This window comes from Monodelphis domestica, chromosome 1 (assembly GCF_027887165.1).
Source record: "Monodelphis domestica isolate mMonDom1 chromosome 1, mMonDom1.pri, whole genome shotgun sequence".
Taxonomy (NCBI): domain Eukaryota; kingdom Metazoa; phylum Chordata; class Mammalia; order Didelphimorphia; family Didelphidae; genus Monodelphis; species Monodelphis domestica.
Window position 1 is genome coordinate 227,123,920 of NC_077227.1, and position 25,074 is coordinate 227,148,993.

At 40.0% G+C, this 25,074-nt stretch overlaps 1 protein-coding gene across 2 annotated transcripts in view; it reads right to left on the reverse strand.

Moving 5' to 3' along the window:
* Positions 1-18,752: 18,752 nt before the first annotated feature.
* PRIMA1 (proline rich membrane anchor 1) overlaps positions 18,753-25,074 on the reverse strand; it is a 134,177-nt gene continuing 127,855 nt past the window's right edge. For both annotated transcript variants that reach the window (XM_056810501.1, XM_056810502.1), the window contains exon 5: positions 18,753-23,895. In XM_056810501.1, the coding sequence (XP_056666479.1) occupies positions 23,793-23,895 (103 nt within the window). In that variant the 3' untranslated portion in view covers positions 18,753-23,792. The remainder of the gene's footprint in view (positions 23,896-25,074) is intronic.

Below are 25,074 nucleotides of genomic sequence, written 5' to 3' on the forward strand. Positions count from 1 at the left end.
CCCTGGGGATTTTTTCTTAGGAAGTTCTTTGATGGCCTGTTGGATTTCATTTTCTGATATGGGATTATTTAAGAATTCTATTTCTTCTTCTGTTAGTCTAGGCAGTTTGTATTTTTGTATATATTCATCCATATCGCTTAGATTGCTGTATTTATTGCCATATAATTGGGCAGAGTAATTTTTAATGATTGCCTTGATTTCCTCTTCATTGGAGGTGATGTCCCCCTTTTCATCTTTGATGCTGTTAATTTGATTTTCTTCTTTCCTTTTTTTAATTAGATTGACCAGTACTTTGTCTATTTTGTTTGTTTTTTCAAAGTACCAGCTTCTAGTCTTATTTATTAAATCAATAGTTCTATCACTTTCTATTTTATTAATTTCTCCCTTAATTTTTAGGATTTCTAGTTTGGTTTTCTGCTGGGGGTTTTTAATTTTATCGTTTTCGACTTTTTTTTATTTGCATTTCCAATTGATTGATTTCTGCTCTCCCTAGTTTATTAATATATGCACTCAGAGATATGAATTTACCTCTGATTACTGCTTTGGCTGCATCCCAAAAGGTTTGACAGGATGTCTCGCCATTGTCATTTTCCTTGATGAAATTATTAATTGTTTCTGTGATTTCTTCTCTAACTAAATGATTTTGGAGTATCATATTGTTTAATTTCCAATTAATTTTTGATTTGGTTTTCCACATACCGTTACTGATCATTATTTTTATTGCCTTGTGATCTGAAAAGGCTGCATTTATTATTTCTGCTTTTCTGCATTTGTATGCCATGTTTCTGTGACCTAGTATATGGTCAATCTTTGTGAATGTGCCATATGGTGCTGAGAAGAAGGTGTTTTACTTTTTGTCCCTATTTATTTTTCTCCATATGTCTATTAACTCTAATTTTTCTAAGATTTCATTCACTTCTTTTACCTCTTTCTTATTTATTTTTTGATTTGATTTATCTAAATTTGATAATGGTTGGTTCAAATCTCCCACTAATATGGTTTTTCTGTCTATTTCTTCCTTCAATTCTCCTAGTTTCTCCATTAGAAACTTGGGTGCTATATTATTTGGCGCATACATGTTGATTAGTGATATTTCCTCATTATCTAAAGTCTCTTTTAACAAAATATAATTACCTTCCCTATCCCTTTTAATCAGGTCTATTTTTGCTTTGGCTTTATCAGATATCATAATTGCCACTCCTGCTTTCTTTCTGTCAGTTGAGGCCCAGAAGGTCTTACTCCATCCTTTAATTCTGACCTTGTGGGTGTCTACCCACCTCATGTGTATTTCTTGAAGACAATATATGGTAGGGTTTTGGATTCTAACCCATTCTGCGATTTGTGTACATTTTATGGGTGAGTTCATCCCATTCACATTCAAAGTTATGATTGTGACTTGTGAATTCTCCAGCATTTTGATATCCTTCCCTAATTCTAACCTTTCTTCTTTAGCTCTAACCTTTTAATTCAGTGATTTACTTTAAATCAGTCCCCTGTGTCCCCTCCCTTGATGTTTCCCTTTCTAGCCCCTCCCTTTTTGTTCCCTCCCCCTCGCCCCTCTCCTTCCCTCCCTTTTTGATTTCCCTCCCCCCCTCCTCCCCTTGGTTTTCCCTTCTCCCTATCCTTGTTGGGTAAGATAGAATTCAAGATCCCAATGGATCTGGATGTTTTTCCCTCTCAGAGTTGATTTCCCTGAGAGTAAGGTTTAAGTAAAAACTCTCTTCCTCTCCTTCTTATAGGAGTTTTCTTCCCCTTCCCTTGCTGTGTGAATCTTTGTGTGAGAAAGATTATTCTATATGATTTTTCTTTTCCCCCTATTTACACATTACATTTTCCATATATTAATATATATAGATTGATATAAATGTAGTCCTTATAGAAGAGAATTTGAATAAATGAAAAGATAACAATTTTCTCTTTTTCCCTTTCCATCATATTTACCTTTTCAGGTATTCCATGCTTTTTGTTTTTTGATATTGAACTTTCCACAGAGCTCTGGTCTTTCCTTTGCAAAAAGTTGGAAATCTTCTATTTTGTTGAATGCCTATACTTTCCCTTGGAAGTATATAGTCAGTTTTGCTGGATAGCTGATTCTTGGTTGAAGACCCAGCTCTCGTGCCTTTCTGAAAATCATGTTGCATGCCTTACGATCATTCAGAGTGGAACTTTCAAGGTCTTGTGTGACCCTGATTGGCATTCCTTTATATCTAAATTGTCTTTTTCTGGATTCTTGTAGGATTTTTTCTTTTGCTTGAAAGCTTTGGAATTTGGTAATTACATTCCTCTGAGTTGTCTTTTGGGGATTTAGTGTAGAGGGTGTTTTGTGAGCTCTTTCAGTGGCTGTATTGCCCCCTTGTTCTAGAATCTCTGGGCAATTTTCTTTGATTATATCTTGTATTACGATGTTGAGTTTGCTGTTTCTTTCTGGATTTTATGGTAGTCCAATTATTCTTAAATTCTCTCTTCTCCCTCTATTTTCCAAGTCTGTCACCTTGTCAGTGAGATATTTTATGTTCTCTTCTAATTTCTTGATCTTTTGGCTTTGCTTTATTGATTCTTGCTCTTTTACCTGCTCGTTGTCTTCTAGTTGCCTAATTCTGACCTTTAAAGCCTGGTTTTCCTTTTCAGTTTGGTCAATCTGGTTTTGTAGTTGTGTGAAATTCTTTGGCATTAATTCCCACTTTTCCTGCCAGAAGGCTTCCATCTTTTTGATCATTTTCGATTCAAATTCTTCAAAAGTTTGTGGAGAGTTTCCATTTCCTTTGGAAGGTTTCAGCACATTTGCTTGTGTTTCCTCTTCTATCTCCTCTGTATTTTGTATTTTTGCTCCATAAAATGTGTCCAAAGTTGCCCCCTTCTTGTTTTTCCTGTTGTTTTGAGGCTTTTTTGCTTCTGTGCTGTTTGCCATCTCTATCTGAGGGAGGGGGGCTGGCTCTTCTGTTATCTGTCTGGTGTTCCATGGCTTTAGCCCCAGGCAAATTGTCTGTCTTCCCCAGGAAGCCTGGAATTGCTGGTGTTTCGGTGTTTCGGTGTTACTACCCTCCTCAGTTCCCTCCCAATGCTTCTCTGTTGCCTTACTTCTATGCTCTGCGCCTGGCTTGACACTCTCAGATGTATTTCAATGCCTTTGCTGGCCAGTGGAGCCTGCACTCTGAGTGGGAGGGGCCATGGCTTCCAGGAGCTCCAAGGGCTGGTGATAGGATTAACCTCAGACTGAGTATGCCCTGAGGCAGGGATCTTCAGTGAGACTCAGATGGAAGGATCTGGTCAGGGGGCTACAGGCTCCCCCCATCTCTCTCTGTTTCCCTGCTGTCTGGGTGCCCCTGTGACTGGCTCAGATTGTTTTCAGGGTGCGGCCTTCAGAATAGCCGGCTCCTGAGGCCCTTTTGCCTGCCCCGAGGTTCCTGCTGCTGCCTCAGATTCAGCGCCCCAGGGTAGGGGGGATAGGTCCTGGGCCTTCCTTTTGCCTATCACTTAGATCCGAGTGATCTTGGGTTCTGACTTTTGGGGGGCTGTACCTTTTGATCCAGGTCCAGGAGGAGTGTTCCTGGGGTCTATTCTGTTGTTTGTTTTGAATTCCGGTGCCCTAGGAGCATTCAGTTTGAGATCGGTAAGGAAGGGTTTCTGGAGCTCTGAACTTTAGCTTTCTCTAAGCTGCCATCTTGACCGGAAGTCCTACTATCGCTTTCTTAAAGAACTCTATTAGTGCATTTCGTCATAGAATACTAATAATGATGTTATATATGCATTATAGAGAGAGACACACACACACTCTTTGCTAGTATCTAGCACAAGACTTTGAACATAGAAAGTATATAAATGTTTACTGAATAAAAGAACGAATGGATGGATTCTGTCCAGTTGATGATGATTAAACTTATTCACTGATGTAAATATAGTCTTGGTGCCAAGGTTGGATCCTTGGTTGAAGGTCCACTCCTGGAGCTTCTCCTGAATAAAGTGGTTTAAAATACACCTGCCATCAAGTGGAAAATAGCCAGATACATCTGTCTATATCCCAGAACTCCAAAGCTTCTCGAAGGAGGAAGAGCCCAGAAACTTTATTACATATATACCAAACCTGAGTGAAGCAGTGATGGATGTAATGTGACTGCCAGATCTTATGGATAAAGACTGTTATTGCTTAAGGGCTGATAAGCTGGCGTCCTAGAACCTGTCTGGGAGAAACGCAACATTTCTTTAAATACTCTGATAAGATCATGAGCTACAGAGAGAGGCAATGAGGATTGCCAAGCTTTGGGGCTCTAAAGTGGGTTCTATCCAAGCAAGGTCATCACCGGTATGTTTTCCTGGGATGTTTTTACTTAAACCTCATGGATAGATATACAACCAATGAACGGAAGTTCTAGGGAGGCAGACCTGGGTTCAACATAAGGGGGAAAAAGTTCCTAATGATTGGTACTATCCTTCAAATTTATGGGTTGGTTGCCTTACTGGACAGCAAGCTTTCTAGCATTGAAGGTTTTCAACTGATGAATGTTTGGTCACCTTTAGGGGATGCTGTCCAGACAATTTGTCTTTCAGGTGGGGGTTAAGTGGGCAACCTCTGAATCCCTAACTGAGATTCTGTGATTGATACAGGCAAGTAAGGTACAGAGTTAGTCGGTATGTTAGTAAGCACTTACTTACCAGACATTGTGCCAAGAGTTGAAGGTACAAAAAGAGGCAAAATAGTCCCTGAAGGAACTTACAGCTTAATGAAGGAGCTCACAAATGTTAGTACCATCAGAAAGACTTCCTTTCACCCCTCTTTAAATACTTGGTCACAGGTTGTCTTATACTCCATATTCTTACATTGGCACTTCATTCCTTTACCTTAGGACTTTTTCCTCGGTTAACATGCAAGCATTTCTGGGATAGGACACACATTTAATGCCAAATAATTTACATTTGATGGTCCATCTGAGTATTTTCCTAAAGGAAGTTTTTGATTAGTCTATTGGAGATAATAGTAGGATAGTTGGGAATGCTTTGGGGTTGGAAAATCACTGATAGAAAGATATATACAAAAAAGTGAGCCAGAGGGGTATCAAAATTAAACTTTTCTTATTTCACAGTATCACCAAGGGACATAGGAAGGAATCTCTTTCCAACTATCTAAATCCTATCTGCCCTTGAAGGCTCTACTAGGGTTCCTATTCTTCTAGACTATTCATGTTCCCGTGGCTTCAGTTTTAATGCCTCTAAAATGAAGAAGTTAGGCTAGATGTGTTCTGAGGTCCCATCTAGCTCTAGATCAATGATCCAATCATTTAGAAGATAAAGAGAGTTTGAATAATCATTTTATAGTTGAAGAAACTGAGTCAAACAGGGTTAAGTAACTTGTCCAGGGTCACACAGCCAGTAAGTGTCTGAGGCTGGATTTGAACTCAGCAAGATGACTTCCTGACTCCAGGCTTGGCACTCTATCTGCTATGCTTCGTAAACTATGTTGAGTTTAGGGAATAGCTACATGTAGAGACTGTAAAGGGAATGCTATGTTTAGAAAGGTAGATGGAGCCATGCTTTGAAGTGTGTTGGATGCCAGAATAAAGAAGTTATTTTATTCTAGAGGCAATAGGGAGATTTTTTTCAGAAGCTGAATAGAAATAGTCCAGTTTCTTTATATATTCTTTAACCTAAAATTGTTCTAAGAACTCTTTAAGCTCTAATATTCAATGAGTCTCTGATTTTACTATAAAGCATAATAATCTCTCAATATGAATATCACACAAAATTATGACCTTAGGTAAGTCATTTTACCTTTATGGTCCTCATTTTCTTCATATGCAGATTGAGGAGGCCCAGACTGGATGGTCTCTATGGTCCCTTCCAGCTCAAAATCAATAATGCTGTGAATAGTATTTAATCATATACTTCTTTACATCAGAGCTTCACTATTACATGTATTTATCTTATTTTTTCACCAAAATAAGTTTCTAGAGGACAAGAACTACCTTCTTTGTAGCATTTTTTGTCTTCCTTAGCACTTATCACCATTCTGGGTGTCTAGTAATCATTTAACAAATATTTCTTGAATGAAGGAATGAATTTACAAGACATAAAACAAGAACGGCTTACTATGCTGTCCTTTATTTGCTTGGGATGAGTCAAGTCAGGGAGATAGGTTTGGTGGCAATGTGTATGTCATATAGGCTGGAATGAAGAAGATGCCATTATCTTTCATCCATGTACTCATTCATTTATATGTTAGGCATTTTCTTGGTTTGGGTATTTAAATTGGATATAAGAACATAAAACATAATTGCTGCCTTCCACATGAAAAATTAAATAATAATGGGCAATATCTGTTCAATTGCAAAGGAGGTATCTAAGAGTTTGAAATGAGGTGACTATAGGCTCGCATCTCCAGGTAATAGAGTTCTTGGGGCTAGTTTTCTGGGTGTTATTTGGAGAGACAAATGAATCAGCAAACTACCTTCCTAATTGGAAGAACATTGTGGGTCTTGGCTTGGATTATAGAATGAGTGTGGGAGGCAATGAAAAGACCAATCTGGCTCTAGTAGAGGTTTAAATAGAGAGGTAATAGAGGATAATAATCAATCAAAAGGTAGATTGGGGCCAGATTGTAGAGGATTCTGAAATCAGCAAGAGTTGGAATTTATCCTTTAGGCAACAGAGAGCCATTTGAAGAGCTTTGAACTAGGAATGATATGATGAGAGATATGCATTAAGAAAATTAATCTGGCAGCATGGGAAGGATGAATTGGAAGGGGAAGAGAGGGAGGACAAGCAGTTAGTGAACAGTCTTGAGTTCATGCCACATGAGGACCAATTGAAGGACCTGGGAATGTTTGGTTTCAATAAAAGAATTCATAGGGATCACTAATTTATTGCTGGAAAGGGTCTTAAAGGTCATCTCGCCTACTTCTTTCATATCATTTCATTTATTTTTTTAGTTAAAAAAACCCTTACCTTCCATCTTAGAATCAATAGTGTGTGTTGGTTCCAAGGCAGAAGCGCAGTAAGGGTTTAGGCAATTGGAGTTAGATGACTTGCCCAGGGTCACCCAGCTAGGATGTGTCTGAGACCAGATTTGAGGCCAAGACCTTCCATCTCTGGGCTTGGTTCTCAATCTACTGAACCATCTTGCTTCCCCCTAACTTTCATTTTAGGTATTACTAACAGAAGCCCAAATTGATTAAATATCTTGCCTGTGTCTTTGTTCATCCTGCTACTCTTTATACACTAGACTATGATGCTACATCAGTTGCTTGATCTGATCTCCCTGAACCAAACAAGTCTCTAGGATGGTTTAATTGCCTCGTAGAGTAGAGCTAGCCAATTGTACAGAGCAGGGACTTTATTATATGTTACTCCTGTTGCTCCAATGTCCCGCAGCGAGTAATCAACAGTGTATGCTAAGATCTTGTTTTAGATGAGCAATATGTTCCAAGACGCTTCCTGTAAAAAGTCACACATTGTAGTGACCTCCATTATTTAATAAATATTTCTTATATGAACATGCCTAGGCACTTGATGACTTTTCTTGGGTTTATCAGAACTACCAGTATCACTACTCTTGTCTTAATTAAATAACATTAATGAACAGAAGTGAGGCACTGCTCTGATGTGGTCCCAATTGGTAACTAGTGAGAACTCCAGATAAAGACTGATGCAGGAGCTAATTTTTTAAAATCATGAAACAACATAATGACCTCCACTAATGCTTCTCAGAATAAAAATGAATGTGATTGGGTAAACTACATTGAGACTTTATGCCACTTGGGGGAATTGTGCAGATTTGGCACATAATTAAATTTTTTAAATGTTACGTGTTTTTTTGCCAGTGGCACACATCTGAATTTTTATGTATTGAGTTTGCATAAAAAAGGTCCTGCTGTTTGTGTCTAAACCCCTGTCCTCTGTCTCCATGTTTAGCACTTCCTCTCCTATTCCATTGGACCCATCATGCTAGCTTTGACTGTTTAGAATATTCTTCTTCCTTCTCTGCCTCTTGGATTCCCTGATTCCCTTCAAAACTCACCCCTATACAAGAGATCTTCTTTATTCACATCCTTCTCACTACAGTTGTTACTGCCGTCTCTCTTCAAAAATCACTTTGTATTTAGTTTGCATCTGTTTTCCTTTTACTTCTTTTTGTATATGTTAATTTCCTTTTGGTAAAACAGCAATGCCTTCTTGAAGGCAGGGACCATATTGTCTTTGAGTCCATAATGTGTGTAGTTCAGTGCCTGGAATGGAGTAAGTGCCTAATAAGTGCTTGTTGAGCAGAAGCTAGGTAGCTCAGTGGATAGAGAGCCAGACCTGGAGATGGAAGGTCCTAGGAGACTTCCTAGCTACGTGACCCTGGGCAAGTCACATAACCCCAATTGCCTAGCCCTTACCACTCTTCTACCTTAGAACCAATGCATAGTATCAGTTCTAAGAAGGTAAGGTTTAAAAAAATAATAGATAAAAAATAAATGCTTGTTGAATTGAATTGCAAGAAGATAATTTGACGATCTGGCACATAAAGGAGGGATAAGAGGAATTCTGCTTGGCTCCAGAGGCCATAATGGTGAGTGATGGGCAGAAAAAGAGAAGCTTTGTGACAGAGCTTTCCCAAAGTGGAATGGAGGCAATGGGTTCTACCTCACTGGAGGTCTTTAGGCAAAGGCCAAATGACTAGACCTCCTTACATCAACTGAGATGGTAGAAAAGGCAATGCAATTCCTATTTCTCTATGTAAATAAACACAACTCAGAAGCAAATGATTCAGAAAATCCAAGAACATATTTATTCATCCTTCATATCAGCAAAGGACCAATGACAACGTATGTTGGGGTCAGAGTACGATGACTATGGTTCATCAGTCCAATATGAACTCAGAAGGCTCTACTGCAAGTCAGGCACAAAGAGTCCATTTGAACATTTAGGATGGCGATGTCTTCAGATTTGTCTATCTCATGTTTCCTTTTTGCTACTGCAATTCTGCTTGACTCAGGCATGGGGCACATGCTGGGTGGTCCCGTGCCAGTGCCTTCCATGTCTCACAATCAATACTAAAGTTCTTCAGAGATCCGGAGAATGTCCTTGTGCCACGGCTTCTTCTGGCCTCCACGTGAGTTCTTGCCCTGTGTGAGATCTCCAAAATATAGTCTTTTGGGTAAAAGTGAATTTGACCTTCGAGCTCTATGGCCAGCCCATCAGAGTTGTGCTCTCTGCAATAGAGTTTGAATGCTTGGCAGTTCAACTTGAGAAAAGACCTGAGTGTCCAGTGCCTTATCTTGTCAAACGATCTCCAGAATCTTCCCAAGACAGTTCAAATGGAAGTGGTTCACCTCTCTGGCATGGCGCTGGTAGACTGTCCAGGTATCACAGGCACACAACAATGAGGTCAGCACAGTGGCTCTGTACACAGCCTGATGATATACCTCTTCTCTTCCTCACCTTCTCTTGAAGCCTCCTGTGCTGGGCCACCTCCGCCAGAACTAGCTCAACAGCATACACTACTGAGGGAAGGGCTCTATTGGTAAAAATTGCTAGGAAAATTGGAAGTGGTTAAGCAGAAAATAGCTTTAGACCTTCATCCCAAAACATATATAATGAGCTTTGAATTGATCATTAAAATTAGGGAAAACAGTAGGTAGCTTTCGGTTCTATGGTTGGAAGGGGAAATCAGCCACTCTCAAATGATGGACACACTCGATCTCCAGTTCTTTGCTGCCACAAAAAAGTGCAGCTCTAGATACAAAGTGTCCCAAAAGTCAGTGCAATTTTGTTGTCTAGGTTTCAGTTTTAACACCTTAGAACTGCACTAAGACTTTTGGGACACCCTGAATGTGGTAAATATCAGATCTTTCATTTTTTGTTTTCCATCAATCACAGTGGCAAAGGGGATCAACGATGGAAACAGTAAATATTAATGGGGCTATGAGAAGACAAACTCATTAATATAACATTGGTGTGGTCAGGAATTAATATAGCTTTTGATAAATAATTTGGAATTGTGCAAGAAAAACCATTAAATTTCTTGTGCCCATTGGCCCAGAAATTCCACTAGCAGTCACATACATTAAGGAGATTGAGGACAAAATGAAATATTGAATAGCTACCAAAATATTTCTTTTTGTGATAGTGAAGAAATGGAAAGAACGAGCCATTGTTCAATTGGGGATAGTTAACTGAACAAATTATGGCATGTGAGGAGCTATGATGTAGTGGATTGAGCACTAGTCTTGGAATTGGGCTCACCATGATTCCAGTCTCACTGCACACAGTGCTAGTTAACCTCTCCATCCCTCAGTTTCCCCATAGATAAAGAGGAGCTAGATTCTGTGGCTTCTAACATCCCTTCCAACTCTCATCCCATAATCCTCTAATATTTATTATATGATTGAGTGGTGAGAAATGACAAAAATGAGTAATTCAGGGAAAGAAGAAGATCCAGATAAAATGATGTGGAGTGAAAAAAAATCCAGCAAAACAACATAAACAACGACTACAATAAAGAAATGAAAAACAACACTAAAAGGCAATTGGTCTCAGATTAAATGCAATGGGTGCTGAGGATGGATTAGGAAGCACACTTCCCTCCTCCAAGTTAAGAAGTTGACGAACAGGGCAGGTGGGTGGCTCAGTGAATAGAGCCAGGTGTGGCATTGGGAGGACCTGAGTTTAAATAAGGCTTCAGTTCCTTTCTAACTGTGTGACCCTGGGCAAGTCACTTAACCCCAAGGGCCTAGCTCTACTACTCTTCTGCCTTGGACCCTATGCTTAAGACAGAAGGTAAGGGTTTAAGAAAAAGTGGAAGAAGACAAGGTGTGGATGTTAGTAAATGCTGTCAGCTGCAATTGCTCTTTGGATCCATCTTGTTTTTCCATTTCTCTTGACTACAAGAGAGGATTCTATGGAAGAGGGGAATTTTATGAAACGACTGAGGTCTAAACAACAAGAAGAACCCATTAAATTTTAAAAAACAAGCAAACTAAAAAAGTATTTCTTCTATGTCCTTCGATGCCAACAGCTCTGATGTTCTTTTGTTCAAAATTGAGTATTTTGAGTTGTCTCATAATCCTAGGACCGTATCCCATGAATTCTGTTCAGCCGCCATCTCCAAAGGCAGATTCCTAGACAAAGCAAATAAAAAGAGGAGCAGAAACAATAAACATATTTCCCCCAGGCTCACTGCCTGTATTCCCCTAAGTTGGCCCTCTTTTAAACAGATAACATACATTCCCAGCTGCACGAAATGCTATTAAACGTTCCTGAAGCCTGTCAAATGTCAAGTTATTTCCTAGCTGGCTCCTTTACCCAGGACAGAGGGCACGGTCCTTTAGCCTCTGCTGAGTTTCTACATCAGTGACAAGAGGCTGTCACCCAAAGGGAGGAGTTAGCTTTCCCAGGGGCGCAGGTCATTCTTCTCCATTGGATGTGGCCAATCGACTTAAACAGATGGTACAAGTGTGTCCCTCCAGAGGCAGCTGGGGGTCAAAGGGCTTCTGGTCTTTAGAAGAGCGCTGCTTGACTTGACAAATAGCCCAGAAACAAAATGACACAGAGCAAGACAGCAAAAGAGCCAGAGAAGAACAAGAATCTATAACCATAAGAAACGTTCTGATTAGAATCAAGTTCTGAAAATCAGGAAGGAAAGCATCCTTAGAATCATGGCTGTGGAGAAACTCCTCACTGGAATAGAGACTTGTAGAACATAGAAGGTTAGAATTGGAAGGGATCTTAAAGGAGATCTACTCGAGCCTCTGCCTCCATCCCTCATTTTATACCTGAGGAAACAGTGGTCCAGAGACTTGTCCAAGGTCGTAGACCAACACCATTTATAGCTGAATCCCAACCAGAACCCACATCTCCTGGGTCCTCATGGAGTATTCATATAGAACTAGAAGGAGCCTCAGAGATCACCGAGCCTTAGCTCCTCTTTTTAGCGATGAGGAAATAGATGCCCAGGGAAGGTGTCACCTGTCCAAGGTCACCCAATTAGCAGAGACAGTACAGCTTAGGTTAGAACCAAAGCCATTAACTCCAAATCCAATATTCTTTCAACTATGCCATACTGCCTTTTTTAAGCCCCTTACCTTCCATCTTAGAATCTATACTGTGTATTGGTTCCAAGGCAGAAGAGTGGCAATGAGGCATTGTGAGTTGCTCAGGGTCACACAATTAGAAAGAGTCTGAGGACAGATTTGAACCTAGGACCTCCCATCTCTAGGCCTGGCTCTCAATCCACTGAGTCACCCAGCTGTACCTTGAACTCGGAATTTTCAAGATAGGATGTATCATTTGCCATCACCTCATTTCCCTTCCAAACTTCTTTTTCTTTGAGGATACCAAAAGCCTTCCAGTTACTCAGGTTCACAAACTTAAAATTATTTTTGAGTCTTCCCTCTCACTCATATCCAAAATTAGTTACCAAATTGTTTTAAGTTTATAACTGCAAAATTTCTTGGATCCACCCATATTTTTGCCCAGGCTATTCCCTCCTCAGAATGTACTTACTCCTTCCTCACCATTGTCTCTTAGAATTCCTGTCCACCTTCAAGGTTCAAATCCAGTGGCATGTCTTCTCTGAGCTCTCTATGGGGTCTGTGTAATTTTTTTAACAGGGAGGTAGCAAGGTAGTTTTAGCATAAGACTTGGAATTAGGAAGATCTGAGTTCAAATTTAGCTTCAGACATTTGCTAATTTGTAATCTTGAGCAAGTCACTTAACCATTGTCTGTCTCACTTTACTCATCAGCAAAAAAAGGGATAACAATAGCACCCAAATTCTAGAATTGTGATAAGCATAAAAATGAGATAATATTACAAAGTAATTTGCAAACCACTAAGGATGATATTAGTATTAGATTTTAAAGTTAATTTTGTTAACTGCATTTCAATAGAACTGGCTTCCAAGCCATTTAATTATCATGAAAAAATGTTCCAAATCACTCTTGATTAGAGAAATGCAAATTAAAGCAATGCTGATGTACCATCTCACACCTATCATATTGGCCAATATGGCAGTAAAGTGATAAATGTTGGAGGGGATGTGGCAAAATTGGGACACTGGTGCATTTTTGGTGGAGTTGTGAGCTGATCCAACCATTCTGAAGGACAATTTGGAACTCTGCCCAAAGGACTATGAAATTGTGCATACTCTTTGATTCTGTCATACTACTAGGTTTGTATCCAAAAGATTTAATTGAAAAAGAAATGGAAAGAACCTACTTGTACAAAAATATTTATACAGTTTGGTTGTTTTTTTTTTGTGTGTGCTTGCAAAGAATTGGAAATTGAAGAGATGTCCATTAATAGGGGAATGGCTGAACAAATGGTGATCCATGTCGGTGATGGCATAGTCTTGTGCCATAAGAAATAGTAAGCAGAATGATTTCAGAAAACAAACAAACAAACAAACTGAAAAGGTCCCTGTGAACTGATGGAGAACAAAATAAGTAGAACCTAGAGGACGTTGTATACATTAACAGCAATATTGTATGACAGTCAACTGTGAAAACTTGGCTTCTCTCAGCAATGCAATGATGTGGAACAATCCTGAAAGACTTAGGATAGGAAATGCTAGGAGCCTCCAGAGAAAGAACTGGCTGGAGTTAGATGGATGTAGATCAAGGCACATTCTTTCACGTCAATGTATTTACAGTTTTAGTTTGGAGTTTTAGTTATATATGAGTGTGCCCTTACCACAATGACCAGTATGGAATACTGTTTTACATGATAATAAAAATAAAATTTAAAAAATATAATTGGCTTCCTTTGTAATCCCCTGTATTTTACTTAATGCATTTACAAACATAATTCTGGTAAGGAATCTATGAAACAAAAAACGTTAACCCCTTCTCTGCTCTCCTCAAATCGTCATAGAGATATTTATCCCTTTGCACATATTATAATCTATCTTTCCAATATAATGCCTTCTCCTTGAAGGCAGGGGCTGTTTTTAAATTATGTTTTGTTTCTCCCACACCCGGGACAATGGCATGCACACAGTAGACATCTCAGTAAATGCTTTTCGGATTGGATTAGATTGAGTTGTGGCCTGAATCGAGTGAGATTAGCTAGGACTTTGATCTTTGTTGCTTTTTGACCACTAATATGTATGTAAAAAGCCCAGATGTGTATGTTGTCTCCCTCATCCTTTTGTCCTCAACTCTTGGAGAGGTTCAGCTGATGGGTAAAACTGATTGACCAAAGTCAGGTCATGGCTGATTGGAACATTCTCCTGGCATGGGAAGTTGAGGAGGTCACCGAGGCATGTGGAGGGAGCCTCACAATGACACTTTCCATATAACCACATTTCTCCAGAGTTTTAAGGTTCATAAAGGGCTTTTCTCACCACCAACCAACCTACAAGGCATGTAGCTCAAATACTCATCACTCCTATTTCCCAGAGTTGGAAAATGAGGTTTGAGGATTTAAGTGACTTACCTGGGGTCGCACAATTAGGAGGTAAAAGAACCATGATATACAAACCCAGGGATCTCCAAATCAACAAACATTTATTAAGCCACTCTTCTCTAGTGCATATAATACTTCAGGCAAATGCCTGAGCCACCACTGTGAGGATTCCTGGCCAAGGTCTCTGGGTATGAGTCCTTGTTCCCGCTTCTGCATTTTTTCTTATCCCAGAGGCTCCCATCCAAGAAAAGACTTTGTGGGAGGGGGTGATGCACTGGATTTTTCCCTCGGTCAGTTAAGGTTGTCAGATCTGGTTTGCTGCTGAATGGGTCCAGCACTGGCTGCCACACAATGCCCGAATGTTTAAATGGCTTCAAATGTCTAACTGAATTATTCTCAAACTGCCCACCAGGAAAGAAGACATGTGTTGATGTAAAGGGCATTCACTGAGGTTGGGTCAGCACTGAACCCCCTTTTCTTTGAGGTGCCACTGCCCATGTGAAATGCAATCTTCTTCCCTCAAAGCATTTCAGGCTGGGGCACAGGTGACATGGGGCCTTTCAACCAAGAGACACTCAGAGAGCTTTCTCTATTTCTGCAATGCAACTTTAGGTTGGCATAAAAGTGATGAAGAAGGGACTAACTGGGTCAGCAGGTCTGTAACCTTCCTATCTTTCCAGGGAAGCTCCTCTAAGATTTACTCAGGAAGAGAAAGCAGCCCCTGGAGATGAACAGATGGCTCTCCCAGCAGTCTCAAAGAACCAGAGCCAAGACAGGTCAACCTGGATGAATGACCTCCAAGGGCATCTAGTCCATATCTGACTAGGGATTTTCTCGGCAGCTTCCATGACAAGTGATAGTCCAGCTGCCCAAGAAAGGCATCCTGAGCTCAGCATCCTACTGTTTCCCAATCCCTGCCTGCCTTTTTGGATGACTGATGGTTAGGAAGTTTTTCTCCAATTGGAGACAAAATGTGGCTCTCAAAAAACTTTCTCTGATGTCTCTAGCTCTTCTCTCTTATTGTTGTTGAGTCATTTTTCAGTCTTGTCAGACTCATTGTGACCCATTTGAAGTTTTCTTGGCAAAGGTACTACAGTGGTTTGCTATTTCCTTCTCCAGTTCATTTTCTAAGTGAGGAAACTGAGGTTTAAGTGACTTTGAGGATTAAGTGACTTGCCCAGGATCACACAGCTAGTTAAGTGTCTGAGGTCAGATTGGAACTCAGGAAGATGAGTCTTGCTGACTTCGGGCCAGGGGCTGTCTCTATCCATTGGGCAACCTGGCCTCCTATTTTCTATTAAACTGAACAGGATAAGCCCAATCTGTCTTCTAGATGCCTCTTCTTCAGCTATTTCAAAATAGTAGTTTCATTCCAGAAAGCTTTTATTCTCTAGATAAACAAAGCCACTTCTTCCTTTTTAAGAGATAAATTTAATAACAACAAACAGATACCAGCAAATAAACCTATAAAATGAAGGGCAATATCTTAGCCTAAGCACTAACTCTCAATAAGGTAGATGACTGTTTTTGTGCTTTCCTTCATTTCTTTCTTTTTTATTGATTTTTAAACCCATTCCTTTTAGAGGCAGGTAACTAAGGTTTCATTTGCCTGGTATGTGTTATTTGGGTGGCCCAGAATGCCTTGCTGCTTCAGCAGGCTCTTTTAAATTGTGGTGGGGAGGTAGAAAGGGTGGGTGTTTTCTCCATAAAGGTTACTCTCAATGATGACTCAAAAATGCTTCCCCTTTACTCCCAGCCTCCCAATCCTGACTCCAGAAAGGCCTACACAGCCATGGTCTAGGGAAACAACCTTTGGGGAGATATGACCTGATAACTGTCTCTCAGGTGCTCTAGCCCCTATTTCCTTAGCAGCCCCAGCTACGGAAGACTGGGAAAATCCAGAAAATCTTACTAGCAGGGTCCTTGGCACTGTCAAATTGCTTGACGTCAGAAGTATCTAAGGTTTTATCCAAGGACATGATATCAAAGAAGATGCATCACCAATGCTCTCCTATTGCATTCTAAGGACCAGGTGGCCTTTCCATCTGGCTTGCTGCTGAAATCTTAGGTGTGTTACCTTCCTTCAGACAGAATGAGTTCCTTGAGAGGAGGAGTCATCTTGCCTTTCTCTTTGGATCCCCAGAACAGTGCTCTGCACATGTAAATGGCTAAATAAATGTACTCATTCAAAGATTCAATAAATGTTTGCTGATTGATTTCTTAACTAGAGGTCAGAAGCAGAGACTGCCTGGCTCAATCAGTCCTTTTCTTTTTAGGAATGAGGGCAATAAGGTCTTGAAAAAAAAATCTAGTGACTTTCCCAATGACACACAACTTTTGGGGGCTGTTTAGAACTTGAACCCAGTACTGGTCATCTCAGTGACTCCCAGCTCAGGGCTCATTTCACTGTAATATGAATTGGCTCTCTTTTGAGGCTGTCCCTGATAATTTCTTTTAACCTAACTTCTTATAAAAGACTGAACGTGGAATAGCCCAGTACTGGTGAACCTTTTTGAGTTCAAGTGCCCAGTGGACAAATTCAAGCTGCGTGTGAGCCCCTTTCCCCCCACCCTTTACCTGAGAGAGCAGGAGGAAATGCTTGCTATAGGAGACTGGACAGAGGGGCAGGGAATGCAAAAAAAAATGTTCTCAGGTGCTGGAAAGAGAGAGGATGGAGCAGCTCAAGTGATGGTTCTGCACACATACCAATACCTTGCCAACACTGGAATAGACTGACTTGCAAAGTAGTGAATCTCTATTGGAGAATTATAAGCACAAGTTGGAAGATCACTTGTTGAAAATTCTTTTGAAGTTTGTGCTTCAGGTAAGAGGTGGAGATAGAGACTCCCTGTTGTCTCTTCATCTCTAAAATTCTTGGATTCAGAATACATCTCCATAGGCCTTTACCTGGATCCCATGAGAACCTAAGAATTGTTGTTCAATCATATCTAACTCTCTGTGATGGCATTTTCTTGGCAAAGATACTGGAGTGGTTTACCATTTCCATATCCAGCTCATTTTACAGATGATAAAACTGAGTAAAACAGGGTAAATGACTTGCCCAGGATCATATAGCTTGTATCTAAAACTGGATTTGAACTCAAGTCTTCCTAACTTTAGTCCTCGTACTCTATTACACCACCTACCTGCCCCAATCTGGGAATCAGACTGTAATTATCCCTCTTCTGATGTCATAGAGCTTAACATTTTTCTTATGCACTTGTAATAGTATAATTTATATGAGATTTACATTGGTCTATTTCTTCTCATGCCTTACTGGACTGTGCACACCTTGAATGCAAGGACTGTGTCTTCTATGTTTTTATAATTCTCCCTTGCTGGGCTCAAATTGAGAATTGTGGGTAGCGTATTTTCACTTCCTGTGGGGTGACTGGTTCCCAGTCAGGCTGAGCTGTGCTTACTAGGTAAAGTATTTTGCCTTCAAAACCTCTTCTTTTATCGAATGCTTATTTTTGTTCCCTTTTCTGATGACTATGATTGGCAGCTATCAATGCCATGTGGTCTGGCATGTTGACAAGATGTGAATCTTCCCTGTTACACCCCAAAGACCTCACGTCATATTCCCATGTTAACTTTTGTCCTTACAAATTCCCAGCAAATAGTTCCAGTTCTCACTGAACTTGTCTAATTCCATTACCTCCTGTATGTCTTTTATTTTTATTATTTTAAGCCCTTATCTTCCATCTTAGAATCAATACTATGTATGATTCCAAGGCAGATGAGGGGAAAGGGCTAGGCAAAATGAGGGATAAGTGACCTGCCCAGGTTGCATAGCAAGAAAGTATCTGATGTCAAATTTGAACCTAGGACCTCCCATCTCTGGGCCTGGCTCTCAATCCACTGAGCTATCTGGCTGCCCCCTCCTGTGTCTTTAAGGAGTTTTCTGTGTTGTATTTGGTATTCTAGTAATTTGTGTTCATATCTTTTAGCCACCCTGCTAGAGGGTAAGCCTCTTGAAGGCAGGCCAACTGCCTCATTTATTTGTATTTCCCCTTGTACCTATCATGACACTCTGTACAGTGTATTAGACAAGTGAATGAGTGAATGAATTGATGAAAGAGCAAACTAAATTATCAACTTTGTGAGGGCTGATGGTTTTTTTCCTTATGTAAGCTTTGGACATTCTTCCAGGCTACCACAGTTGTTGAATTGAATGAATCTGTGTAAAATTAGCATGGATAGAGCTAATTCTTCTAATGACCTTTAGTGACTACCCCAAGAGTGCTGGTTCTCGCTGAACTCATCTAACCTCATCACCTCCTGTTGGTCTTTTATCTGTCTCTCGTTCTGTCGATTTCATGTTTTTGTTTCTGTCTCACTACCAGTTAATTCCAAGAATGACAAGCCAACTTGTTCTTATAAGTACGTTTTTATTGAAAAAAAAAATTAGTGATTCCCTCCTCCTCCCCGAAGTGGTGTACCGCACAATTTCCAAATGCTACAAGGCATATTTATTGTGCATCCTTAGAGACTAAATATACATTAATGGCTTATTGGAGGACATGACAACATTGATTTTATGTTTCTCCGTAGGATACCTTTGATACAGATTCTCTAGAAACAATAGTCATTTTCCTCTGTACATGTGGCACACGGTTAAGAAGGCAGATTTCAGGATATTTACATTCATGCATTAAATCTAACACACTACCTTTGCAATTGAAATGATATACTTTGTATATATGCAGGGAATACTGTAATTATATATATATGGTTTATCTCTCTTTAAATATATAACTATGTATATAATATATATTTCTATGCTTTTAAACTTGTTTGAGGTCTTCCCTTCAAAGTTTGCTTCTGCAGCTCCTAAGAAAGGGCTGGAAAGCTCTGACAATTCCGTTTGTCTATTAAATTCGAAAGTTAAGTCTCAGTTATGACACCTTTGGAAAATACCTATTTAATAAAATGTAAAAAAGAAAAGTCCTATGTCATTCTGGATCTCAGAGCTCATAAAATATTCTGAGAATCTGTCTCTATTTCTGTTTTGGGACTGCAGATACATTCCTAAAAAAAATAAATTCTTAGCTAGAAAAGATCAAAGTCAGGTTGGATTTTCTGTATGCTTAAAAAGTGATATGATGTCATTTAATTAGGGAAAAAGCAATTGGAACTCCCTCCCTTTTTCTTCCCCTATCAGGCTACAAGAAATCTTTCTGAACAACCAGCTCCTGCTTCAAAGGTCTTGTCTGAAGTGACTTAAAAAAACAAAAACAAAACTGAGATGTTTATTTGCTTTTTATTAAATGAACCAATGACTGTCAGAGACGGAAGGGCATCTAGTCTAATAAACTTTTCTTTTTGAAAAGTAAGAAATGATCTCCAGAAAAGTGATTTGCCTAAGGTCAAATAGGCCATCTCAATTCTTAACAAAGAATCTTTGAAGTCTTATGGTTTAGTTTTAAAAGAAATCGGCATGGCCCTAACCAAGTCCTAGAACACTGTTTCCCACATGATAGCGTGGTAGATTACAAAATCCCTGCTCCGTTGATTCTGTGGGCTGGCTTAGACACTTGACATTTGACCTGCAACCTTGGGCACTGATTCTCTTCTCTGGACCTTCATTTCTTCATCTGTAAAATGAAGGTGTTAAATGACGTCTGGAGCCCTTTCAAATATAATAATCTGCGTTCTCAGGTCTTTCCAGCCTTTTCTCAAGTTCTTGCTCTCAAACTGACCTTTGCCACTGAGAGCACTGGGTAGACAAATGAGACTACCAACCCATTTTGAGACAGAGGCTTTACCTTCTGCTCATAAAGCAAGTGCATTTTGGGAAAAACACACTTTCAACAAGGCTTTGCTTAAGGAATAGCCTTTCTCAGATCACATGATGCACATTTAGCGTTCAAAAAATGGAGTCACCAGAGCTATCACAGTCTCAGGCTTGGAAGGGACTTCAGGGGTTATCAAGTTTTAACCCAGCCTGGAATGAGAACCAAACCCCCTCTTACACCTACAGCCTCTCCCATGAAAAGATTTCCAGGGATGAGGAACTCATTACTTCCTAAAGCAGTCCAAGATGAAGACCAGGATCTTTGGAAAGCTCTAATTGTTATACAGTACTGGGACAGTAATTTCCTTAAATGATTTGAGAGCTCACAGATCAGTAGCTCACTGAATATTAGAATGGAGAGGAGAGATGATCCAAATTTTGAGGTGAAAAAACTGAGGGTAAGTCATTTGCCTAAAGTCATGGAGCTGGCAAAACCCGGACTGGACCCCATGTCTTCTGACTCTTGGTGCAGTGTTTTATTATTGTTTTTCATTTAGACAAAGTACTAGGATTTTATGCAGAGTGGAATCACTATGGGTTTGCTGCATAAAACCTCAGTCTCAGATGAATGGCCAACATTCGAATGCCTGGTAAAGATCACTGGATTCAGAGTCAGAGGGCCTGGCTTTAAATCCCAGCTCTGCCACTTACTCTCAACGTAACTTTGGGCAAATCATCTTTCCCAGGCTTAACTCATAAAGGAGTTTTCTCCTTTGTGAAGTGGGGACATGACTGGCATTTGGCCTCTAAAGTCCCTTTCTATTTGAAAATTATATTCATAGATTACAACTCTAAAGATGGCATTCAATCAAACACTTTCATTCTACAGATGAGGGAACTGAGGCCCAGGAATATTAGATGACTTGCCCAAGATCATGCAGAAAGTAAATAGAGAAAACCCAGGCTTTCTGACTCCAAGTTCAGTCTTCTCTCCTTATAATCCCTTGCCTCTTCTTCCATTCGGACACTCCAGAAAATAGATCTTAACTGGGTAGATGGGAATGGGAAGTGTCTCATAATCAGTTGGCTTCATTTATTATTTGGGCTTCAAAATGAGGTCTATTTGATGGCTCTTGGTGAATTAGAGGAGACTGTGCTCACTTAAACTGTGCCATATTAAGGGGAAAAGTTAATATAGAACCATAACTGAATGTAATAGGAGGTAATCCAAAGTTTAGATTCTGTTTGACGCTTCCATCCACTTTCTCTAGTCTCACGAGCCATAATTTATTGTGTTATAAGGCTGATAACACATGCTTCAGATGAGAGGCCTCTTGCCCCCCTCCCTATAAAACTTGTCTTTTTTTATCCTTACAGGAAACTTCTGAAAGAAATATGATGATTTCATTCAGAGGAGCATGTTATACTTTGGAAAGGCCAGTCCAAATGGTGATCGGTATTAATTAACAGTCAGTACTACTTAGATACAAAAATGTCATTTTTTTTTCATAAGTGTGGGTCTGATCATATAAGAACCTGGAGTATTTAAGAGTGAAAAGATTATTCAGAAGGATAGAGGCTCCCAATCAGAAGGAATTGGAGTGACGTTTAATTTGGGTGAACATGGCTAAATTCTAACCCTGTCATGATTACCTTGAATACACATTAAGATGATTGGTTTCATATTAGTCGATGCCCACCATATGAAGGGTATGGTGGTGGGTGCTGAAGGAAATTCTTTAAATGCTTAAAAAACAACCCAAGACTGATGAATAAATGTTAATTGAATGAAAGATTTTTTGACTCTCAGCTCCATGTGGAAGTCTCTTGCCCTAAAGAACTTATAATCTAATGGGCAGCAAATTTAAATGAACACATTACGTAATGTGAAATAGAATGTATAGCAATGTATCTTAGTTTACTGACATATGTTAATTCCAATGGACAATTATTTTCAGTAATGGGGTTGCTATGGTTGGCTTGAGACCAAAGTATGGAAACAGAAATGCCCAGCTTTCTGGGGGAGGAAGACAAGACAAGGTGGTCAGTCTCACAATCCTGGACTCCTGGAGTTAGACAGGGTTTAGAGATCATCTGCTTCAACCCATAGCTAAATCACAAGTCTCCCCAACAACATCCTCAAGTGGTCACCCAGCTTCCATATGAAGACCTCTAGTAATGGGGAAAAGGTCTAGTTGTTTGTCTTTTAGAGAGTGGGTGACTCAATACCTTAGAACCTTGGTACCTTAGGTACTCAGTGAAATAGGTTTGGCGGCTTTATGGAAAGTGCGGTCTATGCCACCATAAGTATGACAAAAAGTTCCCATGCAGAATTTGGCACAATAGGCAACCTCCAAAAGCAGCCAGGCAGAGAGCTGAGCTCATGATCATTTGCCTGTTGTTCCCATGAACACTTACTACAGGCTAGGTCTATTCAGCTCTTGGTGAGTTGAGAAAATATGCAAAGGATAAAACAACAACAACAATGTCAACTGGGTGGGGAAAAGGAACCTTCCTCTATTCATCAGCTCATCCAAAGGATGGAAAGGGAACTTTGGTTTCTGGTCTGGCTCATCCTTTCCTTATCTAAGACCATGAAGAGAGCTCTTTATCCCACACCAGTGTAAACAAGCTTCTTGTTCTTTTTTTCCTCCTTCATCAGGCATTTTTATAAAGAACTAGCTGTGCTCTGGATCCCTAAAGTATGAACTTAGAGAGCCATGGAGGAACAATGAACTCAAGTATTTGTGGGACAGGAAGAAAGAAGGTAAGACAGAAACCCAAACAAAGGATAGAGGCTCTTGAAGAGGAATGTGTTGAAAGCACCTTTTTAAAAAATGAAAATTCTCACAGTCATACCAACATTTGAAGGAACCCTGTCCTGATTGGAGGAGCCTTGGGTCATTGGAAATTGCATAGTCACCAGACTGCTGATAGGTTTCCCGGCCTTGCTTGTGAGGGCATGCAGGATGGGGGCAAGTAGTACACATTCATGGATGTGTTTAAAGAGTTAAGTGGAAGTTGAGGGTGCTGCTGACTTGCCAGAGGGATATAACCAGCAAAGATATGTAGGATAGATAAAATCCCCATTCCAAATCCCCAAACCCAGTAAGTCCTCTTTTGTCTGAAGCTTTTGTGAACTGTGGATCAATCAAAAATGAGACCAGCACTCATGCCAAGAGCGAAGCTCTGGGCATGCTGACATTTTCCTCCTCAATAGATGTCGCATGTGGTCATCATGCCTCATTCTGAGCAGAGAAGGAAAAAGCAGTGTGTCTGGAGTAAAAGAATCTGGGTTCAAATTCCAATGCTGCTGCTCCTTCTTAGATCTGTGACCTTGGGCAAGTCACTTAACTGCCCCTACCTTCAATTTCCTCCTCTGTAAAATGAGGGGGGTTGGACTAGATGATCTCTAAGGTCTTTTCCAACTCTAAATTCTCCTCTCTGAGCTGCCTCTGGCTGGCAGACAAAATCCTTTTCATCAGATGCTCAGCAAAGTCCTGAAAAGCAGTCGGGTTTCTCTCTTTGAATGCTTGAGGTGTGCAAGAATTGGGAAATTAAGTCCTGGGCCCATCAAGCTGTCACCTGTTGTATCTGTGCTCCCTCCCTTCTTCCTGTACCCCTGTGTGCTTTGACGAGACTTCACTCCAGCCAGGCTGTCTGGGAGTTGGCAGGGATTACACAACTGCGTTATTTACATCCAAGGTTTTGTTGTTTTGAGAGGAGGTCATTGCATACTCAGTTCCACTCGTTCCATTCTCCTCTTTTCTTAGTGGTTTCCTGGGGATTGGAAGGTGGGAGAAGAGGGGAGAAAAAAGGCAGAGAAAAACAGGGAAATTAATTATTTGAGCAGACAGAACTCAGACATTGTAAGGGTTCTCCTGGATTTTTGATTCAATATCATATAATTTTGTAGGGTGTACACTATGAATTTCATAGTGTTCTTTCCTAGGCTATTTTTGAAGGGATATTATAAACCATCCAATAGAATACCCCTTCATTTTACAGAGAATAACACAGGCTCAGAGAAAGGGAAAGACTTAAATCTATCTCTTTCTAGAAAATTTTTTAGAACTATATATGAATACATTGGATGGAAAGTGCTTCCTATTCCAGGAGACTTATTTAAGCACCATTGGATTTCTCAACCCCATAGTAACCTAGGCTATGGTTCAGGAAGGCAGATTAGGTCCTATGGATGGGAGACTGATTAGTTAATAAGAGTAACATAATATATGGCATTCTATGATTTATGCAGTGCTTTCTTATAAGTTTGATCTTATTTTACCCTCCCAACACCCTCTGAGTTAGGCCATGCAAGGATTATTGATATTCCCATTTTATAGATGGGGAAACTGTGACATAGACAGGTGACCTGATGCAAGTACTCTTGGGTGTTACAGTTGGTGAGGGGTATAACCGGGGCTGGATCCCAAGTCCTCCAACTCCTAATTCCAAACTCCTTCCACAACACTGTCTGTGTCTTATACCATAAAGGACCCATGAATGGTATAGGTCATTCTTACCTTGATTTGGCCAGAGAGGCACAGAGGAAAAATAGTAGTACTCAAAAATACAGACAAAATTAGTATGTACCAGTGATTCTCAAGCACTTTGCAGAGGGATTGTTCCATGAGGGTTTACATTTGAATCTTAAAATTCTACTCTTTAGTATCAGAGTGAATTTTCAAGGCTGGGAAAGAGGGATGCAAAAGAAGAGTAGCATGACTAATCCCCAGCCCATTTCTTTTCCAAATCCCACCTATCCTATCAGACCTACTTCCATCCTTATAGTGGTTTTCCCAGACTTTTCTTACTGCATTGATGGATCCTATTCCAAACCCCAATGGCTCCTGCCATCTCATTCTATGCATTGTGGCACTTGAACCATATTCTTTATTTAGTATGTTGTTCTCTACTTAATATATGTGTACTTGTTTTATGTCTTCCATGATATTG